Source organism: Rosa chinensis, chromosome 4 (assembly GCF_002994745.2).
Source record: "Rosa chinensis cultivar Old Blush chromosome 4, RchiOBHm-V2, whole genome shotgun sequence".
NCBI classification, from domain to species: domain Eukaryota; kingdom Viridiplantae; phylum Streptophyta; class Magnoliopsida; order Rosales; family Rosaceae; genus Rosa; species Rosa chinensis.
The window spans coordinates 21,293,373-21,315,793 of NC_037091.1; the positions used below are offsets into that span (position 1 = coordinate 21,293,373).

At 37.6% G+C, this 22,421-nt stretch overlaps 2 protein-coding genes and 1 long non-coding RNA gene across 6 annotated transcripts; 2 read left to right on the forward strand and 1 right to left on the reverse strand.

Moving 5' to 3' along the window:
* Window positions 1–1,262: 1,262 nt before the first annotated feature.
* On the forward strand, window positions 1,263–5,724 carry LOC121053012. 4 transcript variants are annotated; one of them, XR_005810513.1, is made up of 8 exons: window positions 1,263–1,407; window positions 1,546–1,804; window positions 2,652–2,725; window positions 3,178–3,296; window positions 3,467–3,553; window positions 3,649–3,763; window positions 4,350–4,457; window positions 5,248–5,724. It is a non-coding gene; the product is annotated as an uncharacterized LOC121053012 (long non-coding RNA). The 4 variants fall into 4 exon arrangements; XR_005810514.1 differs by having other exon boundaries at window positions 2,652–2,720; XR_005810512.1 differs by having other exon boundaries at window positions 2,652–2,704.
* A 417-nt stretch (window positions 5,725–6,141) lies between these two features.
* Window positions 6,142–8,431, forward strand: LOC121052803 (26S proteasome regulatory subunit S10B homolog B-like). The gene is made up of 9 exons (XM_040518682.1): window positions 6,142–6,173; window positions 6,617–6,688; window positions 6,784–6,855; window positions 7,001–7,072; window positions 7,248–7,258; window positions 7,341–7,396; window positions 7,502–7,588; window positions 7,670–7,807; window positions 8,414–8,431. Exons 1-9 carry the CDS (start codon window positions 6,142–6,144, stop codon window positions 8,429–8,431), a joined length of 558 nt encoding a protein of 185 aa, XP_040374616.1.
* A 2,753-nt stretch (window positions 8,432–11,184) lies between these two features.
* Window positions 11,185–11,505, reverse strand: LOC121052804. The gene has a single exon (XM_040518683.1). It carries the CDS (start codon window positions 11,503–11,505, stop codon window positions 11,185–11,187), a length of 321 nt encoding a protein of 106 aa, XP_040374617.1.
* Between the last annotated feature and the right edge of the window lie 10,916 nt (window positions 11,506–22,421).

Below are 22,421 nucleotides of genomic sequence, written 5' to 3' on the forward strand. Positions count from 1 at the left end.
GAGGTGTAATTTGTTTTTAGACTTTTGGGTTTCCCTTTTTGAATGTACCCAGTGTTGTATTTTTAGCCCAACTTTCTGGAAACAAGAGGAAATGAAGAGCTGCAACGTGTTTTCCAAAAGTTTTATGGTTTTTACTTGTGAATTTTCTGTGACAATGTCAGCCTCTCTGTGGCCTCCTTATGAGTTTCTCTCTCCTCTTTACCTCTCTCTCTAAAACTGTTATTTGTCTGCATTAATACTGTTAATGATCTCCTACAGTAATTCCTTTTATACTGAATTATGTGTTTATGGGTTAGTTTGTTTTAGGAATTTGTCCAGCTTGAATCTTGGTGAAGAGATTTCGCCAGCCCGTGGAGATCTGGGAAACTTGGAATCCATGTATGCACTAGGCCAATAACCTTAACATACAACACTTTTTACACAACGAAAAAAAAAAAATTGTTGTGTGATGTGGGAAAGTGAATCACACAACATGTTTACTAAACTTACGTTGTATAAGGTGGTTAAAATTCTGAATTTTTTTTTAGAAGGTCATTGCACAACGGTTACAAGAATAATCTGTTGTGTGAATCAAAAAAAAAAATGCGGTGGATTTCCCTCCTAGATGGACTCAAATTTGGATCCAAATTGTACCCTAGATGCCACTAAATTGTACAACAGTTTAGTTACTTATGTTGTAGGAGTGTACTTGCAAATCAACATACAATGGTTTTTAATGTGCCGTTGTGCAAGTGAGTGGCAAAATTTGGAGAAGTCTCCAAAATGACATTCATTCTCTCCCCAAAACGAGTAAATTTGGCTTCAATGGTTTGTTATGCTTGCAAGTTCCTACAACACAATGAACTATTTTTGTTGTGTGATTGAGAAATGTCTAACCTCAGCGCCAAAACTGAAATTTTGATTGCACAGGCGGGAAATTTCCATCTTTATTCCCTCAGCTTTGCTACACTTCAGACAACATATATAACTCTATACGTTGTCTGAATAATTAAAAAAAAAAAATTAATGCGTGGTGCCTTATACAACTCGAGGGCACCATTACACACACTTTCGTTTTTCAAGTCTAAGAGCAAAACCCGAGTCTTTCTTCACTTCGAGCAAAATCCCGAGCCTTAACATCTCTCACTCCCACTTTGGCCTTAGAGAGTTTTGTTGGATTGGGAATTTAGGGTTTTTTCGATTAACTGTTCAGCTCACTTTGCCTAGGCGAAGACGGAGGCTAGGTGGAAGACGGAGGTACAGTCCAAAGATTTCGTCTTCATTCTCTCAAGTCTGATTGTCTCATCTAATTTCTGAAAACCCAAACCTCCTTAAAACCTTCAACCCAGTCTCTGCGACGATCGACGGCAGCGGCACGACGACCTCGTCTCGTTCTCGCAACGTCACTCTGTCAGTCACTCAATCTCGGTCTGTCCCTCTCTCAGATTCGATCTGATTTACCTTTTTGTTAAAAGATTGCTTGATAATTCGATTTGATTTACTTTTTCTCTGAAAAAGATAGCTTGATTTGATCTGCAAGCATGAAATTTTATGTATTTGTTGCAGCTTTTGGTGGTGGAGCAGAAGAAAGAAAATAAAAAAATAAGAAGGGGTCGGGAAAGAGAGGAGAAAGAAGAGAATAGAGGGATGTTGAGAAAGATAGAGAAGAAAAGAAGAAGAAATAGGAAGAGGGAAGAAGAAGATGTTTATCTTCCGGAGGGTTGCTTTCTAAGGGAGAGGAGATCATAAACGAGAGAGAAGGAGAGAGACGAGTTTGTTTGAAGTTAAAAGGCAAGAACATGGTGTTGGGTTCAGTTTCTTTTTGGTGAGTGGCTTCTATTTTCCGGATTGTGTTTGTTTCTTTAGATTATGTTCTTGTTGGTTATTCTTTGATTAATATAGCATGTTATTGATTTGGGTTAGTTCAATTGTGCTAGTTTTCCATCTTATTCCTGAATTTCATAGAAGTTTGGGAACTGGGCAAAAATACTTGAGCTTTGTTTCAATTCTATTTTTATTCCGTTTAGGATTTGAGGTGAGTGACTTCCTTAATTACTTGATTTCATTGGGGAATTTTGGGTTTAATGCAGTTTTGGATTTTCCGTTTGGTTTTCTTACAATTTTTGCAGGTAATATATGAGAAATTTATGAATGCTATACGTGAAAGTTGGTGTCTACTAATATTGGTTCCAGATAATAATTCGGTCTCATCTGTTCTTTTTGTCTTCAAGTAATCAATTTGTATGAAATTTGATTGGGAAGCAAGTGCTTCAATCTCATAGTTTTTGTTTTTGTTTTTCATCACTATCAAGCAGAGTAGGTATTATTTGAGATTAGGATTAAAACTCTACTGCACCCAACAAGCAAAGGAGCATGCAGTGGTAAATCTTTTTCATTATTTCTAGGGATACTAGTGAATTGCAGTGGTACTAGTAGTTGTATCAGTAATCTATTTTTTTTTTCCTGTATTGTTTTTGATTTGGTGCATAAGGGCAGCTTTGAGGTTTTCTTTCTTTGATCTCTTTAAGGTCAGAAAAGCCTCAATTTATTCCTTTTGTATTTGTTTGCTAACATTTTCTTTGAGCACATGCATATCTATAGTGTCGCTGGATTTAGCTTTTACATTTAACCATTTAAAAGAGCTGCTGGTATTTGCCTTCTTGCATTTTCAGTTGAAGCTTGTAGGAGAAACATCAAGTTCAATGGTTCAATTGCATGTTCAAAGGTGGAATCACATCTTGGTGATGTTTGTGTGCATATATATGTTAATTCCTTGATGGTCATTGCTTTCTTTTTTCAATTCTTTTGCCACTGGTTTTGTTAATCTCACTTGCCTTGATCAGAGTAGCTCTTTCAAGGTCTTTGTATTCCTTTCTTATAAAAAAAGGTCATTTCAAACCATGAAGCATTGTTGACTTGTTGAGTTTCTGAAGCATGTTACCTTGCTATTTTTATTGAAGTTAATGTTGATAAAATTCAAGTTGTCTTGCTTTGTTGTCTTTGAGTAAAAATTAACCTGTTAGATTTCTTGTTGTGCTTCTAGAAATTTGAAAATTTAAGATCAAGCATTTTTGATAGCTACCAAAATAAAAGCATATATGAAGGAAAATATCATTGAACAAGTGGTTCAACTATTTGTGTTGTAGATGCTTAATCCTTTGCCGACCATTGTGAAGTGTAAGCTTGGCACTTTGGTAGGTTGCTCCATTGCAACCTGAAGGTCCCGGGTTTGAAGGGGGAGATAGCCTCTCCCAGATGGGGTCAACAGTCTCTAGGCTCTGCAATGGCTGGATTCCCATGCATATTGGGCTGTCTGTGTGAGTTGTGCTTGTTATTCTCTCTTTTGTCTTGTAACATCATGTATGTGATTTTAAGATGTTGCTCATTATTCTTTCTTTGCACGGTTTCATCATGCACTCCTTCTTGGCATAGACAAGGAAATTTAGCTATGAAGCTCCTGATATGTTATATATTTTTGCATTCCCAGAAAATAGACGAGAAGGCAATCAATGAGGTATTTCTGAAAGTCCTGGATAATTAGATCAAATGGTGCATATACCTGCGGATCTGGCTTGTATGGAATATGTCATTTCAGTAACCTAACGATTTCCTAAATTTATTGATGCCTAAATGCCTTTGCACCCTGCTAATTAATATGTATTTCCACAGCACAAGCAATTAATCGGGACATAAACTTTTTCTGGTGTCATTGTACTTTCTGATATGGGGTGAGGCTGCAAATGTCCACTTTCTTCCTGAATGCATTTGCTACATGTTTGACCATGTAAGGCTCCAACATTTCTAGTTAACTTTGCTTGCAGTTTGATCTGTTCAGTTTTTTCATAGTAGCTTTAAATATCTGGTTATTTATTTGTCTGCTAAATAGCCTCATTAACATTTTCTGTTATGGAGACTGAACTGAGCTAATTGCAAACGAGCTCCTTGTAATTTTTGATTGTTCTACTATACTAACAAATGTCTGGGATCATAAATCCAACTTCATCACAAAATCATTTGTCTGCAACATTGAAGAAATTTAAATATAGGATTTTTGGTTTATATCCAAAGTAATTTTGCAAGTTATAGTGGAATGATCTTTGTACTGAAGATGGTACTCTTAGAAAACTCTATTTTGTCAATATTTAACAACATTTCGCTGTTGAGGATGATATCTACATGATTTGTTTAGATTTTTTACGGCAAGTGGGAAATTGCTGGATATGCATCATGATACCGTTGCTTCTTTACTGTCAATTGTTTGTATTTTTTGATTGTGCGGAGACTTTTCTGAGAGATATTAGCAGTACATTTATTCAAACTTTTCATATCATTACTCATGAGATTTAACATCATCACTTATGGTTCTGCAGATGGCGAAGGAGTTAGATGCTATTCCTGCTGCTGGCTGCACAATAGAAAATGATTATGTGTCCTTCCTCAAGCAGATTGTTTATCCTATGCATGAAACATTGGCAGCGGTCTGTGCATCTCCATTTGATTTTTAGTGATTGCACATTTTATGCATCTAGTTGTATTTTCTGTCCAAGTATAAATTAAATGTTCAAGTGTGCCAACTTTCTTGGATGCCTTCTCAGTGGTATTATTTGGTCTTTTACTTGTTTTTTATATCTTGAACAAGATCACACTTCTCTGAAAAGGTGTGATAAAAGCTTACTAGATCTTGCTTTATTTATTTATAATTTTTTTATGGGTACGATTCTGGAGATCATAGTGGTGTCATTACATAAGATTCTACGACACCTTGGTTATCTTAAGTTGACTGGTCTGGATCTATATGAATTTATGGCTTCTTGATCAAATCAGCATGATTTTCATTTTCACCCAAAATAAATAAAAGAAAAGAAGAAACAAGAAAGTAAGTCTTACTTTTTTAGGTTGCTCTTCAAGTCATTGAGGTAACAATTCAATATCTCAACTTCTGTGGTCTTTTGCTGTTGAACATTGCTGGAAATATTAGGAGTGTCTATTTGTGCGGTACTTATAGATTTGAAATGTTAAACGCATGGGTGGTATTTTCGGCATTATGGTATCACTTATTATTGTTAAGTAGTCGCATAGTCTGGCTGATATATACTCCAATGTGGGAAAGGGAGTAACAGTGGTTGCTTTGTGGGCATTACTAATATGGTGACTTCTTTCTGATGCTTCTTTCATTTTTGATAAAGCTATCTTGTCACATAGTCTACCTGATGTGTACTCCATTTGATCTTGAGAATAACTTCTGCTTTGCTTTAACCTTGCATGTAGGAAGCTGCTAGAAACAATAATGGGAAAGCTGCGCATTTCAGCGTGGCGGAATTATGACGACTTCAATGAATACTTTTGCTTTGTTTGCTTGTCATTCAATTATGGATGAACAATGTGATTCCTTCTTTTTGGTGTGTGAAGCGTCTGTGGAATATGCAGGTCACCTGCTTGTTTAGTTGAGCTAAGAGATTGGATGAAGATTGTGGAATCGTAAGTCGCTTGTATTGATCATACATATTAGGTTGTTGCTGAAGGAAAGCATCATTTTTGTGCTTCTCTGCTGGTCCAATATTCATGCACTGTGTGGCATGTTTTGTAACAAATAGTTTGTATTTGTATCAGCTTTTGATGTCCCAGGTAGATGGGCATGCATTTGAATGCTTTTCTTCTTTTAATGTTGGCTTGAATGATTGGGAAATCCTCCCTTTTAACGTTTGAATGCTTTTCTTCAAATAGTATGAGTTGGATTACTCTTTATTCATAGATTCCAGTGTCTTTTATTTACAATTAATCACTATTCATTAGGATAAAATGGAGCATTATTATCAATGCACAAAATCCAGAAAAGACGATCATACAACAGAATTTCTAATGTTAATAACATTGTCTGAAGTAACAATTTGGATGTTCACACAATGAATCCTTATATAACCATGCAACGGTTCTAACAAACTTACGTTGTCTTATTTACAATCACACAACTGTAATAACTAGAATGCGTTATCTAAAACTAACACACAACAATAAAATTTCCAAAAGTGAAGTGTGAGGATAATTCATACAACAGATAAAATAAAATGCAGTTGTCTGATTTCCTTTCATACAACGGCTCGGAAACAACTTTCGTTGTGTGAATGATGCCAATGACATGTGCAGCATGACTGCGCGGCAACTATGGCTGCCATCTACCGAGAGAAGGCACAACGGTTTTAACCAAATAAGTGTTGACTGTTTGTTATTCACACAACGGGTTTCCACCGTTGTGTGATTTTTAATCACACAACGCTCCGATACACAACGGAAATCGTCCAAATCACACAACGAATTTGGTCCGTTGTCTGTTCACTTTTTTGGCCTAGTGATGTTTTATGTCTATTTTAAACTCTTTTTTTTTTTCCTTTTTAATTTTTTTTTAATTTTTGTGTTCATAGTGTAATAGTCCTGAAGTGGTGTGATGACTCTGTTTATTTTCGAATCGTAGAGACTTGCAGGGGAATGAGCTAAGTAGCTAACAGGTCAAATCTCGGATGAGATTGGCAACTGTGCTTCTCTTATGTATCTGTAAGACATCTCCTTCATGTTGACTTTCTTTGTTCGTCCTTTTACTTGTTTTCCATTTTGGTTTTGCTAATTCTGTGTTGAAATGCAGGAATTTATCTGACAATAATCCGTCTGGAGACATACCCTTCTCGGTTTCAAAGCTTAAAAATCTTGAGGTTTTGTAAGTACTGTTTAATCATAAATTTTCTTTTTGTAGTATGCATGCCTCATAAATTCTTTGAATATTTACAAGTGTAATTTGGTTTGGTAATGCAGGAATTTGAAGAACAATCAGTTGACTTGTCATATCGCTACAACTCTTACCCAAATTCCAAACCTTAGAACTCTGTAAGTCCCCTGCTTTTAATCACATGAATTTCATATTTATGTTAAAAACTTTCTCCGAGAACTGACTTTTGGCTGTTGGTATTCCTTTCTATTTGGGACTGATGAGTTTTATTTTTTTCCTGCTTTGATGCTATTATGTTTGCAGTGATCTTTCTCGGAACCAGCTCACTGGTGAAATACCAAGGCTAATATCTTGGAATGAAGTTTTGCATTACCTGTGAGTACCTGGAACAATTATTTCATGAATTTCTATGTATTGCATTTGCTCTTGCTTTGATTTGTGTTCTTGATTCAGTAGATTATTTACAATCCTTTGTTTTGTAGCTACTTTACTGTATTTGTTAAAAGTCCTCTATATTTCTGATTCTCTTGGTTGGAATTTGACTTTACAGTGGATTGCGAGGCAACTCTTTGACTAGAGCACTGTCCCCTGATGTGTCAATTAACTAGTCTGTGGTACTTGAAGTCATCTAGTTAATATACAGGGAAGACACTACTAGCCAGAGCAATTGCAAGCAAGAGAGATGCTAACTTTCTAAAGGTTAGTTATTGGTGTTTGTGGCTTTTATATTGAGGTTTTACTTTTTATGCAACAGTCTGCTTATTATTTTTGTTTGCTCATGTATACAATTACATGTAAACCTAGGTTGTATCAAGCGCCATTATTGATAAGTTCATTGGTGAAAGTGCAAGATTGATAAGGGAAATGTTTGGTTATGCTTGTGATCACCAGGTTTGGGCTTGAAATTTGTTCAGTATTTTCTCTGCATATTATTGTTAAAAAGTATACCTTGTTTTTTGACTTCATGTCTAGCCCTGTATCATTTTTATGGATGAGATTGATGCTATTGGTGGACGACATTTTAGCAAATGGACCAGTGCGGATTGTGAAATCCAGCGAACACTCATGGAGTTGCCTAACCAGTTAGATGGATTTGATCAACTTGGGAAGGTACTTGAGTCCTTATTGATCTTGTTGGTTATTCACATTAAATGGATGCAAAGTTATTTATTTGGTCAATCCTTCAACTTTGGTTATCTGTGGATGTATTTGCTAAGATTGTATAGCTATGTTTGTTTTTACATTACATTATCTATCAATCCTTCAACTTTGCAAGCAAGAACCATGCCATTCCTTAATCTTATCACATGTCACTTGTCTCTTGTCTTCAGAAGATCTGAACATCTTTCATGAGGTGACAACTATCACAAGGTACTATTTGAACATCTTCTATTTTATTAAATTTGGGACGTTTTGTGGCTCAAAGAAATGTGATGCCAGAAGATATGGTTGCTTCCATTGCAGACCATGAATCACATGTTTATTGTCAATACTGATTTTGGTTTTAGAATGTTATGGTGCACTGTGAAGTCCTTAATTGACCCAAGACAACTGCCAAGATTAATGTCGGTATATCTTTTTGGGTTCTAATTTTAGCCATATGAATTTGCTTTTCACCTTGGCACTTTCGTATAAAAACACAAGTACATGGAAATAATTGCAGGCTTGATATTAGCTTTTAATTTTTGGTTGCTGATGAGTTTGTTATTTGTGTAGTTTGCAAGTACTGAATAATTGATATTTTTTTTCTTTGCATTTCAGGGGTCTTTACTGATCGAGCTTATTCAGCAGATGCAAGTACAAGGTGTGTCAGTATGGTTTCTTTGATGCCTCTCTTGTTGGTCCTTTTCTTGCTGCTGTTTGAGAATCATTAAAGAGAGGTAAAGAAGATGAGTTTGCCCTTTGAATTATCAAGATAGAATGACATTGTTCATGTTGCTGAGATGATCAAGTGGAATATGTGAAATCTAACCTGGTTTATTTTACATTTGAGTTGTTATCTCGTATGTTATTCATGATGTGATCTGCTCATATACTTGTTGAACTATTTTGGTTGTTTTTCTACTTTGATTTCTGGGCTTCATGAAGCCGAAGCAATGTTAATGTGACTTTTTACTATATGTAGGTATCAATGGCATCTAGGATGTGATTGAAAGAAGAAAGAGGAAATTGTCAATATTAGTTCTGATGCAGCTCACCTTCCTTCTTTGCCTCTATACACTCTTTATTCTACAATCAAAGTGTAAGTTTTCTTAACTATCATTTAATTTGTTTCAAGCATATTTTCCTTCTTGGATTAAAAATCTCTTAACTGCATCAGCATGCTACTCAACTTGCTAGTTACACCATGATACTACACTTATTTTTTGTTTGAAAGTATGAACTCAGGACCCATCCTTTCAAACTCTTCTCTACCAATTTATTCTATTTGATCATTTCCCCGCTTCATGAATTAATTTTGTTTCCATTTATGTTTGCAGTTAAGCAAACCAGAATTATATGCAGTCTTGTACAGGGTCAGTATCCATGTTACCTACATAAAATATTACATAATGTTATATGCGATACTTAATTGTTGCCTTTAGCATATACTATTGTCTCATAATGGATGTTAGATATCCACTGGATGCATGAAGAATGACTTGTTTGAGCTCAAAGTTTACAATTGCTGGTTAGATAATATATCAACTCCTGATGTTTCATTTTTTTTTTTTTTTAATCAAAACAAGGCTGGAACTGGGGTTGATGGAAAAGCTGGAACAAGACTTTATTGGATTTTTTGGTTAGGTTCTTATTTTGGCAAGGACAAATCATTGGAGTTCATGCAACTCTGGATCGGTTCAAGGTTGATAGAATATACCTAATGAGAAAGTTAGTATTGTAGTAACGGCACTTTCTAATTTCATTGTGCAGTTGGTTCTCTTTAGAACGGATCTTAGTCTGTATACATATTGGATTAGTGTATTTTGGTGAATAATATATTCTTTTTAGCGCTTTTAAGAATGCTTGCGATACATATTTTTTTGGATGATTTTCAACATTTAAGGACCCAGTTTATGTGTCTTAGTAAGGTAAAGAGGACACAATTTCTTGATATGACAACAGATTTTATGTGTTCTCTATTGGGTACAAGGACACTTACTTTGGACTTTAAGGACACATTTTAGGTGTCCTAGTAAGGCAAAGAGGACACAATTTTTTGATATGAGAACAGATTTTATGTGTCCTCTATTAGATACAAGGACACCTGCTTTGTATTTTAAGGACACGGTTTAAGTGCCCTAGTAAGGTAAAGAGGACACACAATTTAAGTGTCCTCTATTGGATTCAAGGACACCTGATTTGGACTTTTAAGGACACAGTTTAAGTGTCCTAGTAGCGAAAAGAGGACTCTTTTCCAGTGTCTTTGTATATGACTGACAATGACTGCTGGATAGAGGACTCTTTTCCAGTGTCCTTATATCCAGTTTTGTAGTAGTGTCCTCAACTAGTTTTCATTATAGTGGTCCTCATTATAAAGACTCACCCTTGGTTAATGCTGGCATTTATAGGAAGAGGGTCATAGACGAAGACCCTCAAACTTTGGGTGTCAATCCCCAATCCAAAGGGTCATAAGCAACAACCCTTGTGATCAATTGTACTTAAAAGACAGTAGGGATCATCAATGGGCCAGGGCAGCCTAGCCATGCCCTGCCCAAATTTAATGGGCTCGAGTCGGGCCGACTGGACATTATTAGGCATTAATCGGGCGGGATTTCAGGTTGGGTTTAGAATTTGAATCTTCCACTCTAGTCTTGCTTTATCCTTAAGTGGGCCGAATAGAAATAGACTTTTCTTCAATGGGCGGGCGGATTTTGTAATATGGGTTTTGTAATCTTTTATTTTCTATTGTATAGAAATCTTATTTAAAGGGAAAAAAAGACAAAAATGTTGAGAGCTGATCCAAGATCCCTTTCAATAAGCAAAACATACAAGAAATGTTCGAAAAAAATAAAAAGCAAAAGCAAATATATATACAAGAATATTGCTAAGAGGTAAATCGATCATCTAAAAGGTTTTAGCCACCCAAATCTTAATAACAATGGCAAATTTATGATTAGAAAATCAGCAACAGGCATAAACATACATTTAGAAAGCAATATATCGATCCCAAGCTCTTCTCAAAAGAGCCAATGGCTTGATTTTTTTTTTTTTTTTTCAAAGCACTCCAATCTCCAGTGTATACAATGTGCAATATAGAAACCATAAGTTTACAAAACAATACAAAAGAATGTGTAGAGAGTACTTATTCTATATACTGTATCTCCATATGGGCAATCAAATAAAGCCACAAAAAATAGAAACTAAGAAAATAAGAATGAAAATAATGAAGTAGAACCATCTCAAATTAGGCTCCAAATCCACAACTATGAAGATTTCTTTATTGCTCCTCTTGAAAAAAATCACAGTCGACCTCCATGATCACCAAAGCAAAACAAAGGTGATCATCAAGGAGATGCCATTTCAAAACTATTTCCTCTGCAGTATCTCAGCTGCAAAGAGACCTGTCTTTCAATCTGAAGTTGGCGCCGGAAATTAGCTATGAACATCTCTGCTTTCTGATCGATATCATCTTGATCCGACGGGTAGCTTATGGTCCTCTGTAGATGACGTGATCCCCTAGAAGACCCGGAATCCTCCTCCGAGCCTGCGGTCTCATCGGAGTCATACGCTGCGGTCAGTCTAGCTGGCCAGTCGTTGAAGCTCCTTATGCAGTGCACAGTGGAAGAAGAACGGCTGAGCATGGAAGCGATTCGCCAGCGGTTCATGTTGAGATTTAGAAGGAAGCTTACCTTCTTCACAGCCCTCCTTAGGCGGCTGAGTAAAGACCAGGTAATGTTGCTCATGTCAATTGGAGTGGTAATGATCGAAGTGAAGAAAGGAATGTGTTTGCAATATTGTTAACAACTTATATATACTTTTTGAATCCGAGGAAAGGTGCTATATATGAAGTTGCTAGGCAATTATTGGGAAACGATGCGTATGGGAATGGAAGAACGTGTTTGATATTTGATGTCAGCATCTGGTTTGAACTTTGTCAGAGAACTGGTCAAGATCGAATAGCTTATTGGTATAAGATACTTGATGCCCGCACACTTTTATTTTATCTGCTACCTTGCTGGCCCATAGTTTTTCTTGGAATGAATATCTATATATATATATATATATATATATATATATATATATATATATATATATATTTTTTTTAAGTATACTATTTTTTTTTAAGAAGAAACAAACTTTATTAATTAGATACGATTACAATCGTATATGAGGGCATCCAGTATAAGATCTGGAGCATTAGTAAACCATTCAAGATTAATATTGAAATCAAAACTATGACTAGCTAGACGATGAGCCACCATATTTGCCTGTCGAGGAGCAAAGCAGACTGTTGCCTCCCCCAAAGCAAGTACTAGACCTTTGATGTCAAGAATCAAAGCTGCTAACTCTGACCGATCCTCAATTGAGGAGTTGATGGCTTGAACTACGTGCAAACAATCACTCTCAATCACAACCTTGGAGACATTCAAAGTCTGTAGAAGTCCCAACCCATATTTGATAGCTAGGAGTTCCGCATGCAGAGCACAAGTCACCAAACGTGCTATGCAAGAAAATCCAGCATGGAAGTGTCCAAACTGATTCCTTAGAACACTTCATGTGCCTCCATACTGCACAGAGGGAAGAAAAGCCCCATCAACGTTTAACTTGACAACCTTTGCGAGCGGTGCCGACCAAGTCTTCTTACAAGTAGGACTAGCTAGATGCCTACCACTGGGCTCTCGCTGAACTCGGGAATATACCTCATACCATGCCATAGCACCAGCCACAATGCCCAGCCCTGTTTGAGATCGATCCCTCCATAACTTATCATTCCTGTTCCTCTATATGCTCCACATCAGAACCAATAACTTATCAAAACACTCACCCGACAGAGTGGTAGCTCCCTCCAAGAGCCAATCCTTCCAAGACAAAGTAGAAGGTGGAATAAAGAAAGGAGGAGCACCCAAAATTCCTGTGGATAAATGGCATTGACAAAACAAGTGCTCAACTGTTTCAATCGCATTGGAGCAAATGACACAGTGAAGATCACCGGAATAACCCTTGGTAGAAAGAGCAGCATGAGTAGGGAGCAGATTCTAGACGGCTCTCCACCCAAAAATGGCGACCTTGCTAGGGACTTTGGCCTTCCACAAGGCCCTCCAAACAGGTCCATATGGACTCCCAACTAAGGAAGAAGCGAATTGATTGCCCATAACAAACTCCTGAGCTATGATGTAGGCAGACTTCACTGAGAAGGAACCACGCTTATCCAATTTCCAAGCCACTCTATCCTGAGCATGACGTCTACTAAGTGGGATAGAAAGAACCTGAGTGGCCACATGTATATCAAAGCATGCATGAACAGCAGCTTCATCCCACGACCAAGTATCCCAATTTAGCAAATCCGAAACTCTCTCAAAAACTGTATCCAGCGACCGAACTAGAGAGTAAGCAGAGATAGAAGGTATCCAGTCTGAGTCCCAAATGCCAACATAACGACCATTACCAATCCTCCAAGATAAACCAGCCTGCAGGACTGGCCTAGCCTCCATGATACTCATCTAAGAGTAAGAAGGTCTCTCCTCCATGTCAGCTGTGAGGAATGTTCCATGCGGGTAGTAAACTGCCTTGAAAACTTGAGCCACGAGAGAGTTAGGATGGGTAAGAAGACGCCAGCCTTGCTTAGCTAGCATGGCCAGATTATGAGCGTATAAATGCTTAAAGCCCATACCTTCCTGTTCTTTAGGAAGACACATTCGCTCCCAAGACCTCCAGTGAATCTTATGCTTATCAACGGTACTACCCCAAAAAAATTGACAACAAAGTTGCTGAAGATCATCACATAGAGATTTAGGTAGAGCATAACAATTCATAGCATAATTTGGTAGAGTTTGAGCAACGACCTTGATGAGTAACTCCTTTCCTCCAACACTAAGGATCTCAGCCCGCCAACTAATGAGCTTTTTGGTGAGTCGTTCTTTCAAATAGGCAAAGATGGTCGTCTTATTATGCCCAACATGTATAGGGAGTCCCAAATACAGGCTATGCTCTTTAACACAAGCCACACCTAAAATTGCAGCCAAATGATTTCTCTTGTGAAGACTAACATTAGCACTGAAAACCACACTTGATTTATGTAAATTGATATGTTGACCAGAGGCTTTTGCATACACAGCAAAAATGTGCTTGAAAGTTAAGCATTTCCCCACTGAGGCTTCTCCAAACAAGAAGTTATCATCTGCAAAAAGAAGATGATGAATGGTGGGTGCCATGGGAGACATTTTCAGGCCCTTGACCAATCCCTGCTGGACTGAAGAAGACATCAAAGCTAAGAGACCCTCTGCACATAGAATAAAAAGATATGGGAAGAGAGGATCCCCCTGACGAATACACCTAGAAGGCAAGATAAATCCTGTAGGAGAACCATTAATCAAAACAGAGTAACTTACAGACTTCACTGTAGCCATCACAATCTTGACCCAATTCGGACAAAATCCCAATCTCACCAAGACTACTTCCAAATATGGCCATTCCAGACAATCGTAAGCTTTAGAAATAACAAGTTTAAAGGAGAAAAAACCATCAACCTGTCGACGGAGCTTCTTCATAAAGTGAGCAATCTCAGTTGCTACCAAAGTATTATCTGAAATCAACCTTCCCGGGACGAAAGCACTTTGTAGAGGGGAGATAATTTGAGGAAGAATCACCTTCAGTCTATTCGCCAAGACCTTTGAAGCAATTTTGTAAACAACATTGCATAGCGCAATTGGTCGCAAATCTGAGACTAGTTTAGGCTTCTTAATCTTTGGGATCAATGTGAGGTGAGTGAAGCTAGACTCCTGAGAAATCTGGCCCGTACTAAGAATCTCCCTTACAGCCAGACAAACATCCTTCTCTACCACATTCCAAAACTTTTGGAAAAAGCAAGGAGACATTCGATCGGGACCCGGGGATTTGGATGGGTGCATTTGGAAAAGGGCCTTCTTAATTTCCTCATCAGAGTACGATGCAGTAAGTTCTGCATTCATAGCAACGGAAACCTTGGGCTGCAAACAAGAAGTAACCGATTCTAAAGTCACCGGATCACAACCACCAGCTCGAAAAATATCTTATATAATATCTAATGATCAAATCATTCACCTCAGCCGAATTAGGAGTCCACTGCCCGGCATCATTCAGCAGGCCTTTAATACGATTCCTACACCTCCGATTAGAAGCACAGCGGTGGAAAAAAGCAGTATTACGATCACCTTCTTTTAACCATTGAATCCTCGATCTCTACCTCCAGTAAATCTCATTAGCCGAGAGTAATTCATTCAAGCGGATGTGTAAAGCTTTCTGTACCTCATAGTGATGAGGTTCAAAAGACTGTTTCATCAGTGTGTCCAGCTTACCCTGGATGAGCTTCAATTCCACCTGTCTCTGTTGAAAGACCCCGGAATGCCATTGCAAAAGTAACTGACCAGTCTGTTTAATCTTTCTGCCAACCTGACCCATGAAGGCTCCAATAGTTGGGAGCATCCAACCCTTCTGAACAACATTCCCACAGTCCGAGTACTGGAGCCACATCTCCTCAAAACGAAACTGTTTCGGGGTGCAGTGCCTAACCACCAGTTCAGGGCTAACTTCAATAAGTAGAGGGCAGTGATCCGATCTGCTAAGTGGGAGTGTGATACAACGCGAAAATGGATACAACTCTCTCCATTGCGTCGTTTGACAGGCCCTATCAAGACGCTCTTTCGTAAACCGATTAGACCACGTAAACCTGGGGCCGACAAACCCCATATCCAAAAGCTCACAATCCACCAAAGCTTGACGAAAATGAGCCATTTGTGCTATACTATGCGGAGGACCCCCGGACTTGTCAGCTTGACCAAGGATCTCGTTGAAGTCACCGGCAACAGGTGACACTGTGCCGCCAACGTAAGCAGCAAATTCCACGTAGTAAGATGGTTAGCTATTGTAGCAACGCCGTAAATGCCCGTAAACCTAAAGACTCCAGCCGATCCTACAACCCCCACCTCTGCATCAATATGATTAACAGAGTAGTTCCGGAGTCGGACGGGAATCTCATTACGCCAGAAGAGAGCTAACCCCCGACAATCCTCTTCCTTCGGTACACAGATAACACCATCAAACCCTATACGCCGTCGGACGGAGGTCACTAGATCAGGAGAAGCTAGGGTTTCCGAGAGAAAAACCAAGCTAGGGTTTTGTTGTCGAACCATACTAACGAGGGCATCCTGAGTCTCCGTGTTATTGCGGCCCCGACAATTCCACGCGATAATCTTGAAAGCTTGCATGAAGATCGGAAATCAGATTGAAAGCCGTCACCGGCCTAGGGTTTGCTAGGGTGAGAGAGAGAGAGCTCTCCTTAGGAGCCCGGATTTCTGTTAAGGGGCATGGAAATTTTGTAACTTGAAAAGTATACTATTATTAAAAGAAGAAGTTTTGTTAGTCAAAATAAAAAATTTTGATAGAAATAATCCTAATAGATTAAAATACTTTGGGAATTAATTAAATCACAAGGGCCATTATGACAATTACAAATTATATTTTTATTAAGAAAAATATAAAAAATAAATCCCACAACCAATTTTCTCTCCCACTAACTTCTCTTTGCAATAACCATTTTCTTCCATTATCTTTTCTTTTTTATTTTCTGAAAAAAAAAAAAAAAACAAAAAAACTTTCACATGCAGAGCATATGTGGAGGAATGCTAGTATAATCTTAAGAGAAGTATAAGAGGGGGAGTGATGATTCTAGAGTCGGGTAATTTTACCCAGCTAATTAAACAAGAAAAAGAGTACTGCTCACGTATTTGAAATAGTCTACCTTATTCAGATACAAAATTGTTCCCAAATATCAAAGTTTTGGCCAAACACTTTCAGCATATTAACTTTGTGCATATCTGGAGAGAGGCTAACTTTGTTGCGGATGCTCTGTCGAATCTTGGTCATAACATTGATGTTGCTAGTTGGCATGAGAAACTTCCTTCAACTGTTCTTTCTGCTTTTCGTTTGATTTACATCAATTAGGTTGTTTTACGGGTTTTACTTTGTAATTTTTGTTTTTTCATTGAAAAAAATTGTTCCCAAATTATAAGGACAATCATGGGCCATGTTTTGCAGTAACAATGCAAAAAAAAAAAAAAAAAAATCTGTTGCATTAACATGCATTTCTCAAAAAAATAAAAATAAAGAACTAATTAGAAATTGACAAAAACTACTAATCTATACTATTATTAGAAAAAAGGCATGTCTGCCAAAACTAATAATTTTTTTTAAAATAAGTTTTAAAAATTAAAAAATTTTAAAAATCAATTAAAATATTAAAGAAAATAATGGAAATCATTAATAAAAATAAATAAGAACCCACAACCCACATTATTCTCCTTTTTTTTTATTTTTTTTGAAATAGGGATGGTGCGACTGCCCTCAAGCCTTGATTAATGAAACTGCATAATACAAGGGGGAGACATAGAGCCTGAACCCCATATTACAATAAGCATAGAGAGAACATCCTGAAATAATACCAAGAGTCTTTATAAAATCTATGTATTCTAACATGCACCAACTAGCAAAAAGTACACGAATGGCTACTCTGTTTGCTTTGTCGTAGCAGTGACATACCGGAAAGATAACTCTATGACGAAGAAGCATTAGTATAAATAGCACAGCTTTCCCACTATGTTGCCGCACGGAAACAAATCCGGCGACACTCAGTTTCATTCTGCCACTAGGAGGTTGCGTCCATTTGATTAAACAAATAACTCGTCGCCTCGCTAGGCCAGACAAGGCACACCGAGTGTGCATACCGGGACAAAGCCCATATCGCCCTACCCAAAAGAGATAGGGAATTATTGCTGGCATTGAGCCATGGCTAATTAAAAGTAAATGAAAATAAGACAAAATAGAAAATAAAACCGGGTCAAGGGTCAAAGCCCATACCCAAAGTCCAACAGGCCCAAATCGAAAATGGGTGCAGAAATCACAACGCCTCCGTCCTACCAGCGCCTCCCATGCCGTCCCAACTCCGGCAGCAACGCCACTACAACCTTCCTCGAGCCATCTAGCCTCGCCGCCCCTCCTCAACTCGGAACCAAAACGCCCAAACCAAGCAGCAATGTCCTCATCCTGCAACCAAAACCTCGACCGGACCCATTAACACAGGACACAGGGTCCCTTCTAGCCCGTCCGACCATGCCGCCGCAAGGGCGTGCCGTCGTACCGGGCCTCCAAACTTGCCGGATGACTAGACGTGGCTCCTGGTTTTTGAGAGAAAAGTTGCCCAAACTTGCCCATATCCTCCTATTTTATGTTCTCTGCAATGTGAAAGGATGTTGATAAATACTATGCCATCCATACCAATCCGATAGTGTCTCGAGGGCATGTTCCGGAAGAAGTTGGTAAACATTGAGCATATGTACGTACGCGGTTACATATCATGTGATGCTCACTAGTAAAACAAACTAATACTTCCTAAGCAAGAAAGGGCATAGACCTCATCAAAAAACCCGCGGATCAAGTGGGCCGATGGAGGCCCGCAGGCCCGGCCCGTCAAAAAGCCCGCCATAGGCTTGGCCCTGTGGATAGAGGGCTGGGCTTGGTTTAGGGGTTTGAAACCAGGCCCGGCCCACCAAAAGCCCATTAGGCCCGACCCGTAAAAGCCCATAAACAAAAAATATTATATAAATAACACATAAACTTTTGTGCAGAATACCTAACTTCGCTGAATTACTGGGAACTGCTCGGATGGAATTAGGAGCTTTACCCTATATTCACGGAAAGCCCCATGTGTCTAGTTTCTGAGAAATTTTACGGTTTCTGATTCTGACTTTTTCAGAAGGAGTTATAACAAATTAAGTGAAGGCATGCAGTTCAGCTTGAACGAGAATCTGCAACACAGAAACTGTTGTGCAGAACACCTAACTTCGGTGAATTACTGGGAACTGCTAGGATGGAATTAAGAGTTTTACCCTATATACACGGAAATCCCCATGTGTCTAGTTTATGAGAAATTTTACGGTTTGTGATTCCAACTTTTCTAGAAGGATTTATGGCAATTTAAGTGAACGCAGTTCAACTTGAACGAGAATCTGCAACACAGAAACTGTTGTGCAGAACACCTAACTTAGCTGAATTACTGGGAACTTCTCAGATGGAATTAAGATCTGTACCCTATATGTACGGAAAGCCCCATGTGTCTAGTTTTTGAGTAATTTTACGGTTTGTGATTCCGACATTTCTAGAAGGAGTTATAGCAATTTAAGTGAAGGCAGTTCTGCTTGGACAGGAATCTGCAACGGTTGACCAATTCGATCAGATTTGAAAATATGGTGAAATTAGCTAAATTTTTTACCCCACTCATAATTTATTGTAATAATCATATCCAACGGTTGGTTTTTTCATTTTCTTTGAATTGATAGAGGTTGTTCTTTAGAGTGTATGATATATAAATATAGGTTTATAAGAGTAACTAAGTTTGACCTAGTTGATCGAATTCGAAACGAGAACTAAATTGGCTGAAATTTTTAGAACCACCATAAAACATTAAAATCTCTCCATCGAGCAGTTGGTTTCTCCAAATTCATTTTCCACTTCATGTTTGCTTTAGAATGAATCTCAACAATTTAAATGCAATGTATAAGTTATACAACTTTAGGAAGCAAATCGATATGGGCCAACGTCTTTGTAATTAAAATTGAAGTTTTTATCTTATGTTCACGCACATCTATCTATAGAATATTTACAGATGTGATGTGAAAAAATAAGAATGTTTCGTGGTCGTTATGTCATCGGTCAACTAAGAAAACATACAAGTGACGATGGTTGACCAATTCGATCAGATTCAAAAATATGGTGAAATTGGCTAAATTTTTTACCACACTCATAATTTATTGTAATAATCATATCCAACGGTTGGTTTTTCCATTTTCTTTGAATTGATGGAGGTTGCTCTTTAGAGTATATGATATATAAATATATGTTTATAAGAGTAACTAAGTTTGACCTAGTTGATCGAATTCGAAACGAGAACCAAATTGGCTGAAATTTTTACAACCACCATAAAACATTACAATCTCTCCATCGAGCGGTTGGTTTCTCCAAATTCATTTTCCACTTCATGTTTGCTTTAGAATGAACCTCAATAATTTAAATGCAATGTATAAGTTATACAACTTTAGGAGGCAAATTGGTATAGACCAATGTATTTGTAATTAAAATTGAAATTTTTATCTTATGTCCACGGACATCCATCGATGAAATATTTACAAACGTGATGTAAAAAAATAAGCACGTTGCGCGGTCATTATACCATCGGTCAACCAAGAAAACATACAAATGACTACGGTTGACCAATCCGATCGGGTTCGAAACTATGGTGAAATTGACTAAATTTTTAACCACACGCATAATTTATTGTAATAATCACATCTAACGGTCGGTTTTCCCATTTTCTTTGAATTGATAGAGGTTGCTCTTTGGAAGGTATGAATATAAATATATAAAAAAATTACTAAATTAGTGTCTTTAAATATTTATTATAAATAAAGCCCACAAGGCCCGTTCCGAAAGGGTGAGTGAGATTTTGGCGAGAGAGTGAGCTAGCTAGGGTTCTGGTTTTGGGTCATCTGTTGAGAGTACGTGAGGCGAGTTGAGAAAGGGCTTTGACCGGTTTCGGGTCTGTCCAGAGAGAGAGAGAGAGAGAAGGTTTCGGTATTTGTGTCAGTCTAGTTACTTTAGTTCTTTTTTTCCCTCTTTTTTTTGCTTAGGTGTAGGGTTTCAACTGGGTTTGTGATGAGGCCCTATCAATTTACTCACACAACAGATTTGTCTAAGAATGTGGTATGAATGCAGCCATCTAAATTTAGGATTAGTCTCCGATTAATTTGGCTTCCCTCTTTGGGGAGCTGAAGGAAACATCGTGGTGGGAAATCTCCCTCCTTTCTGTCAAACATATTAATCAGACCACAGTTTTATTGTTTCTCGTTGTATGATTAGCACCTGTTGGGCAAAATTTTGGACTTTGAGATGGAATTTGGCACCACTGACATGGTGGGAAAGTTGCCGCTCAATTTTTTTAGGGTCATACAACAGTTCTGTCCTGAAACGTTGTCTGAATTGATTCATAATTTCATATCAAACGACATGTTTTACAAAAACGACGTCCAAAAAAAAAAATCAATCAGACAGCAGAAAACTGTAATGTGTCATCTGATTCAATTTTTGTACTAGTGTTGAGATATGTTGTTTGTCTGTAACCCGGTAGAGAAGGCAATTCATATGGTTAGAATTTAGCTCATAGTATATGTAACCGCTGGTTCTACATTAAAGGGAATAAGTAGGTCATCATCTCTAGTTGGAGTAGTTGAGATTTTACGTAGTCATCCTCGTCGTTGTAATTTCTTGGATAAATGAAATTTCTTCTATTCTGAAAAAGAAAAAGATTAGAGACTATTGCGATAGCATTGGATGTAGGGATTACAAAATCAAATGTGCCCAGCTTTAATAGGACGTACTTAGAGTTCTTTATCCATTTAATAATTTGCATAAACTATATGACTTGGGTGAGGTTATAGTTATTAATTATTTATGAGATTTTTACGTCATTATACAGAGTTTCTTAACCTTTTATGTTTTGTTCCAAACCTACTGTTTTTTCTTTATTATAATAGTAGGATAAGTGGGGTTATATAATGATTTCTTCTATTGCGTCCTTGAGGGGTAGGCCATTACGTGTAATTATTATTATATTATTCTTCAATAAAGTACTGATCTTTCTATTAAAATATAATATTATTGATATTTAATATTACAAGTCTAATTTCAATTTACCTCCATAATCTTTACAACTACCATTACATGTTATATATGCAAAAGAAAATTGTTAGCAAAAATAGAATCAGTGTGGTGTCAAACTATTGAGTTCCAATGATGAAATTGGTGTGATGGTATTTTGCTGTAGTAATCATTTGAAGAAGAAGTAATTGCTGGGAGCCCTTCTAATGAGGACCACTATAATAAGGACTAGTTAAGGACTTTCTAATCAATGGTTTGAGAGACCCATTTTTCGATTATGTTACGGAAAATCAACCGTTAGATATTTATATATGCATGAATAGATCACTTTTGAAAATTTTCTTCTAAATTGCTAATTGTTAAGGTATCGAACTAGATCAAATCAGTGGACGAACTAAATCTGTCAAACATAAATCATTCATGGTCATAACTAATAAATCACGATTATGAATCCTTTAATGATTTTCGATTTGGTTGAAAAATTGCATAAATGATTTTATATATAAATATCTAAACATGTAACGGTGAATTTGCGAAAATGTAAAATAGGTCTAACAATAAAGTCTTCAACTAGTCCTCATTATAGTGGTCCTCATTAGAAAGGCTCCCCTTGGTGAATGCTGGTATTTATAGGAAGAGGGTCATAGACAAAAACCCTCAAACTTTGGGTGTCAACCCCCAATCCAAAGGGTCACATGCAACAACCCTTGTGATCAATTGTACTTAAAAGATAATAGGGATCATCAATGGGCCAGGGCAGCCAAGCCATGCCTTGCCCAAATTTAATGGGCTCGAGTCGGGCCGGCTGGACATTATTAGGCATTAATCGGGGCGGATT

Coding starts and splice junctions, on each gene's coding strand:
- LOC121052804 (XM_040518683.1), bottom strand. CDS start 11,505: ATGAACCGCTGGCGAATCGCTTCCATGCTCAGCCGTTCTTCTTCCACT.
- LOC121052803 (XM_040518682.1), top strand. CDS start 6,142: ATGGCTGCCATCTACCGAGAGAAGGCACAACG. Junction 6,689..6,783: donor CTTAAAAATCTTGAGGTTTT/GTAAGTACTGTT, acceptor TTGGTAATGCAG/GAATTTGAAGAACAATCAGT. Junction 6,856..7,000: donor ATTCCAAACCTTAGAACTCT/GTAAGTCCCCTG, acceptor TTATGTTTGCAG/TGATCTTTCTCGGAACCAGC.